Source organism: Stigmatopora nigra, chromosome 6 (assembly GCF_051989575.1).
Source record: "Stigmatopora nigra isolate UIUO_SnigA chromosome 6, RoL_Snig_1.1, whole genome shotgun sequence".
Taxonomy (NCBI): domain Eukaryota; kingdom Metazoa; phylum Chordata; class Actinopteri; order Syngnathiformes; family Syngnathidae; genus Stigmatopora; species Stigmatopora nigra.
Genome location: NC_135513.1, coordinates 7624710 through 7631980, shown reverse-complemented (window position 1 = coordinate 7631980; position 7271 = coordinate 7624710). Strand labels below are relative to the sequence as shown.

Here is a 7271-nt window from a genome sequence, read left to right as displayed (position 1 = left end):
CGAGAAATTATAGATATCTTTTTTTTCTATCAAGCAGAAAAGTATTTCAGGGTATATACAATATGTATTTTTAAAATGATACAAAAATTGTCCATAAACTGCCAATGTGGAGATGTTTTTGTCCATTTCTTCATCTTGTGTTTAATAATAGTACAGCATAGTAAAAACAAAAAAAATCAACTTCTTTCATTTGAAAAAAAATATGGAATTGGTGTCAAAGCAAGCCATGAATTGAGTTATCTAAGGTCACATTATCACTTCAATCTAACCAAAGAGCATATCATCATTTTTTTCTATTTAGGTGCTAGCTCGTAATAGTGAAAGATGTACTATAACATTGTTTATTTCAGTCCTGATAGCATCTTCTGATTTGAACGGTGTGTACTATAGACAAGTACTTCAAGCACAGTGATAACATGTTTTATTGACCGAGGAAGATTCTGACTGATTATTTAGAGTGAGGTGAAAAGTTTATACCACATATATCATTAAAAAAATAAAAATAAAATAAAAAGACATTGCCTTATTGCCATATCAGGGGTGGCCAAGTCCTATCCAGTCTGTTTTCCAAGTCTCCCTCTACCAACACACCTGAATAAAGTAATTGGTATGAATCTTATGGACAGCTTGCTGATGAGTTGATCATTTGATTCAGGTGTGGTGGAGGAAGGAGATATGGAAAACAGACAGGGGCACTCGAGGATCCAGCACCCCCGCAACTCTAGTGAGGACAAAGTGTTTCAGAAAATGAGATAAGATGACAAAATGAGTATAAATTAACATACTATGGTTATTGCCAGGAAAGATAATAGTCTAAACAGCTGGTAATATGATTGCTTTTCTTGTTTTATTTTTGTTTTTTACTTGCTGTGGGCGGTCACCCATAGTGCCCAAGGCCCAAAAACGCCCCTTACTATTTTATACTACCCGGTTTATTTTCTCAAGATAACAAAGAGGATGTGTTTAGATAGTGCAGGTGTTTAGTTTTGTCAAAGATTAGCTTGTTGGGGTCATCACCTGATCGGTCAGGTCAGATAAGGGAGAAACTCTGCGGTGCTAGGGCAGCTCATTGTTATACAGTATTTTCTAAATTATTATTATTTATTGGTCTTCATTTTCTTAACTTGGATAATATAATTGTGGCATGACAAACTGAAATAAAAACTTCACATTGTTACTGAAAGATAAGTGATAATATAGCACGACTGTACAAATAAGTAATGTATGTAAACAATTGTGCAAGACTAAAGCTACAACATTCCAAAAGCCAAGTTATTATACTAAAATTAAAAATAGTGTGTAGTTTGCATGTCCTGTGTGGGTTTTTTCTGGGTACTCGTTTTCCTCCCAAACTTGAAAAAAAACATGCACGGTAGCCCTTTTTGCCATTTGAATTGAAAAACCTGATTATCACACATACATTATTTTCCCATAACTGTGTAAAGCGTACTTATTGGCGTGGTTAATACAGGGGTTGGCAAACCGGTCCTCCAGGGATGCTGTGGGTGCAGGTTTTTGTTCGAAACAATCCAGCACAGTCACTTTGACCAATGAGATTTCTGCAGAAAACAAGAAGCACATGAGTGCAATCCACTGATTGCAATTGTAGAACACCAAATTGGTAAAAACCCACATCCACTGCAGCCCTATTTGTGGAATAGTTTGCCCACTCTTGGGTTAATATATGCTTTGGGAGAAAATCTAAATTTTTGAACCACAATGTAAATGTACAGGCAGTTGTAAAGCACCTTCCACTGGATTTTCTTATGGTTGACACACAATTTTAGGAGGCATGTGCATATTTCAAAGGTCTCTTGTACACTCAAATGAAGGTTGATCAGGTATCAGTGGAGTGTCGTTATCACCATAACCTCAATTACAGGCGTTCATCTCACCATATCTTGACATGATAAGCACAACCACCTCATTATTTCATTTGAATTGCAGCTATATTGTTCTTATACTCTGCACCGTTTACTCTTACTTAGATTTTAATTGAAACAGATTTAATTATTCATGCACAAATGATGATATCTTGCCATTGCTTGATATGCTTGTATCATTATTGTATTTTTGAAATTAGGAATAATTGAATCCCAGAACCCCTATATTGCCCTGAATAATATTTCAAGGCATGATCTTACGGCTAAATATTCAGAAAAAGAAATTAGAAATATAACAACAAGGTGCTATATACACACTTACCATGAGGGGCAAAATGTAGTGACGTAATAAAAACAAAACAACAACAAACACACACAAAACAAGCCAGTCGTAATAGTAAGGGAAACGATAGCGGTCTGATGGACAGACGGATGGACAACATGAACCTAATGAACTTTTGCGTGTAAGTAAACTTGGGGTCACGGTAAAAGTTCACTTATACGCACAAATCATTCAAGTGCACTTCGATATGAAATGTCTCACCGGAGAGTAACGCCAGGTGAGCAGATGGTGGGGTATTCTTTTGATGCGAGATGCTCGCCCGCCCCCTAGTGGCACATGGGGACATGTTCATTGAGAGTCTTTATTTGTAATTAGATTAATTCATTTATTTATTATATTTCACCTGTCGGTCCTTGATATAAAATCGTCCTCAGATAATGACACTATATACATGTTCTCCCCGGACCTGCATGGGTTTTCACTGGGTACTACAGTTTCCACTCACATTCCAAAAAACATGCATGGTATGCTGGATTGGACACTCTAAATTGCCCATAAGTATGAGTGTGAGTGTGAATGGTTGTTGGATTCCTGGTGTCCTGTGCTTGGCTTGCCATCAATTCAAGGTATCCCCCGCCTCTGGTCCAGAGTCAGCTGAGATAGGCTCCAGCACCCCTATGACCTTGTGAGGATAAAGCAGTTCAGAAAATGAGATGAGATGAGATACACTACAAGAATGCACAGAAAATGAATGAATGAGTAGTAGTCACTTAAAAAAAATTCAATCTTGCTCCACATAAGCTTAAGTGCCAAAATTTGAATATTTGTAAACTTTAGTGACCATTGTACCTGAACAAGTAAAAGCTGTATTAGAAACATCATCAGTCAAGTTTTTGCAGTCCCTTCACAACGATTTCGAAATATCTTCCGGAGCAGTTATTCACCGTGTTCAGAGTGTAAACCATTAAAATTGCAAACTCTGCATTGTGACAGAAGGAGCAGCCCCCTTTACGTAAACACTTTGCATGTTTGAACGACTTCTCATGCTTTTCTCTGCCAGGTAAAGTGGTCCAATGAGAGGCAGCTATTAGGTGGCACCTGAGAAAACTTGAGCTTTACACAGCCACATCAGCACTCTAGTAGACGAGCAGATAAGAGCGCTTTTAAAAGAAGGCGCACTAACGACATTCTGCTTTGCTGCAGTCTCAAATTTTCCACCCTCCACTCAGCACCTGCCTTCCCCTCATCAACATCAGCATACAACCATGGCTTTCAATGGCTCCTGGAAAGTGGACCGCAATGACAACTATGACAAGTTCATGGAGAAAATGGGTATGTGAGCAAACTAAATGGATACTGTACATTCTTGTAATGAAATTATTGTAATTTAGTTATGCTTTTTGATCTTTGTTTTTGGTTTTTTTTTTGGTTTTTTTTACCCAAGAACCATACTACTGATAGGAGGTAATAGTAGTACTCCTACCAAGCGGACACTACAGTAGTGAGAGGAGATACTGAAGGACAAGAAAAGGGAAGATAGTTGAGATAAGAGTGTGATAGGGTAAGGTGGGTGCTCAAGGATTGTTAGTAATGCAATAAAGGAAACAACAAGACTCAAGATAAATGACTTTCATGCTTGCTCAAAGAATCTAAACATGCAAATGAAAGATTTCTTTAAACTATGATTATAGAAAAAATAACATTGTATTTGTGTTGTAAACATGATGTCATTACAGCAGTAGTGATGCACTTCAAGTAGGTAAAAAGTGGCCTGAATTTTGACAGTTATTGACATTTTTCTCCACTCTTACGCATCAGAAAATTAAATTTTGTCTTTTTAAACTATCTGATTTGCAGTGTGAGGAGTAAAATGGACTAACTTCCCCTTGATTTAATTTTGAAAGACTAAATATTCTTCATCAAAGCTCGATTTATTTTATCGTAAGCTTACTCAATTGGGCTGGTTGAAATAAAGGCTTCCGTTTTTCCAATCCACAACAGTTTTATTAACCATTCTATATTGTTTTTAAACATCCATTCAAACTATTTTCCTTTCCTCATCCAAGCACAGTGGTAATGTATTGTGGCAAAAAACATTAAAGTTAATTTTCTTAATTAAAAAGGAAATAAATATTTTACTGTAGTACTATGTGACTGTATATGTTCATTGTAAATAGCCATTGCACAAAACAAGTGGATGTGCCAAATAACGTCAAATCACTTTCATAAAGTGACCTAAATATCCATACTAGGGTAAATATTTAGGCAAGGATGCAACGTGAACCCACCTGCTTTGACGGGCAGTTTACTATGCCCTGCTTATACAGTAAACGCCACACCTCTAACGTACGGTGTGTTGACAGGTATCAACATGGTAAAAAGAAAGCTTGCCGCTCACGACAACCTGAAAATCACCATCGAGCACAACGGAGACAAATTCCACGTGAAGGAGTGCAGCAATTTCCGAACTCTGGATATCGACTTCACTCTGGGGGACAACTTCGAATACAGCCTGGCCGACGGCACCGAAGTATCTGTGAGTAAACAAAAAGGGGGCCTAAATGCTAACAATGTCATGACTGTTGCTCCTGCTCTGAATCAATCTTCTCAGACTATGCACCTTGAGGCTGCAAGATTTGACATATTTGCAGAATAACGTAAAGTACAAAGCAAAGCAAAAGCCTTTATTTTGCTCGACCTTAGGGCACACTTTAGCTGCAACAACGTTTTATAACAAAGGGGAATTTAAATGTGTTTTTTTAGTTGGATTTAAAGAAAGAACATCGTTATTTCCAGGATGTTGGCCAATTTGGCAATATTCCATTGAACATTCAAAATGGACCTTGAAATGAACCTATTGCTAATAGACATCCACTTCATTTAAACAGATCTCTCCTGGTCCAAATGGTAACCCTTTTTTTTTTCTTTGTGACCTAGGTTACACTCCCTAAGAAAAACACTGATGAACTCACACACTGTAAACAAGAATGAGTGTACCCACAACACACTAATGGGCTCAATGCAGGGTTTCAGTTGGCTAACCCAGAACCTAGATAACTAACCTTGATACAAAATATTTAAAACCAAAATACCAACATTTTTATCAAAAGTGCAGATCGGTGGGACATTGGGTATTACTGACATCATAATGAAGGATGGGTGATCTTGATACTCGGATTTGATTGGCTAAAATGATAACGGTATTCATGAGAGTCTTCTACATGTGGGCGGATGCACACTTTCCCAAAATACTGTTTTTTATTTCGATATTTTTTCACTGATCGAGATCCGAAAAGCACATGATAAAGGTTTTGTCTGTCCATTTAAAAAAAAAGGGAATTCTAAATCAAACAAACATAATCACACTTTTGTCGGAGGTCAGAACGTGCAAGATAAGTGAACAAAGACTGTTGTTTACAGCCCGAAAAAAAGCAAACAAATGTTTATCTGAATCTGCATTTATCCGCAATTGTAAGCAAACATTTAAGGACGGCTTGGTAATAAAAAGTCCTGAGTAATGACGGATCTGCAGATAAATGTGACTGATAGCATTTTCTTTGAGCAATGGGAATCTTAGATCAACAGGTTCAAAAGGAGATCCTCATACAAAAGTTAATCCCACTCTGCAGGGCTCATGGGCACTGGAGGGGGACATTATGAAGGGCACCTTCAACCGGAAAGACAATGGCAAGCCGCTGATAACCACAAGAATTATACAAGGGGATGAACTCATACAGGTGGGTCACCTTAAACCAGGGGCCACCAAACCGGTGTTCTCCTTTGTCTGTTAAAAGTATAACTCCTTTCATATTTTTTTATTGAGCCTTATTTTATCTTTTCCTTACCTCCACAATGTTATCTTGTGGTAGCTTCAAAGTTAGATTCAATATTAAAGTTAATCTTTTGAGCACATTAGTGACATAATATATTTGTACCATAATCGTTTGATTTTAGGACATGCAATTTTCTTTATGCATATAAACCAACCAAGCTTTGGCATTTTGGCAGAAAACCAGTCTTCACTTTTTGTTCCAACCAATCCAGCACAGATTTTTGACCAATCAGGTTTCTGCAAGAACAAACACCACCTGACAGCAATACTTTAAAACACCAGATTGGTGAAAATGTGTTGTTTTGATCAATTTGATTAAAATCCTGCACCCAATGTTGCCATTAATGAAATAGGTTGGAGAGCCCTACTTAAAACACATGCACGCATCACAGTCTAATACTTTTTGTCTCCTGCCTCCAGAGTTATAACTATGATGGTGTGGACGCCAGAAGGATTTTCAAGAAGATTTAGGTTTCAGCAACCATGCTCGGAGATTACAGACAGTATTGTATGACTCACTGCATTGCTGCAACCTGTACAAAGTATACTGTGTTATCATGCCTCGGGTATGTTTAAAAAAAGATTTAAATTGCACTGGATTTTGAATTTACCGTAATAAATAAGGACATTTTAACCTATTACTTGTTGGTATTTCATTTGAAAGCAGTGGCAAAAGAAGAGAAGTGATGCATTGTCAGAGTGATACAATAATTTATTCAACAGTAATAAATAAAAAATAAATATATATTATCTACAAAAATATAAAGTGCAGACAAATTCTGGATGTTGTTTATGCTACTCACACAGAGATGTGATCCACATGTACAGACAACACAAGGTAGCATCAGCCGCTACCACGTACAAGAACAACTGCATTTAACCAAGGATTGTGTTTTGGGATAAAAACTGAATGTCTCCAGCCATTTTCAACAATTTTTGATGTACCGTATGTCCTCAAATAATGTCCCTTTTACTCTAAATATTGACGCCAATTGACTTGCTTGTGGGATTTTTCTTCTTGTTGAACCTTTTTAATAATTACAGCAGACAGCGATTGAAAAGTTGACACTTAAGACATTTCAACTTTTTTAAGAAAAGTGACACTCTTGCTGTTATAAACATAAATATAGAAATTATTATTTCTGTATTTATGTATTATATATCATTTTTAGAATATTCACAGATATATAAATGAATACAAAGTGAATAAAAACAAAATAAATCTGAATAAAATAAAAACAAATAGAAACAGACAATGTACTCCAAGTAAGAC

General features: G+C 36.7%; 1 protein-coding gene across 1 annotated transcript; it reads left to right on the top strand.

Moving 5' to 3' along the window:
• Positions 1–625: 625 nt before the first annotated feature.
• On the top strand, positions 626–6636 carry fabp2 (fatty acid binding protein 2, intestinal). Its single transcript, XM_077719057.1, has 5 exons — positions 626–724; positions 3227–3498; positions 4530–4702; positions 5796–5903; positions 6419–6636. Exons 2-5 carry the CDS (start codon positions 3432–3434, stop codon positions 6467–6469), a joined length of 399 nt encoding a protein of 132 aa, XP_077575183.1. The 5' UTR covers positions 626–724; positions 3227–3431; the 3' UTR covers positions 6470–6636.
• The last annotated feature ends 635 nt before the right edge of the window (positions 6637–7271 follow it).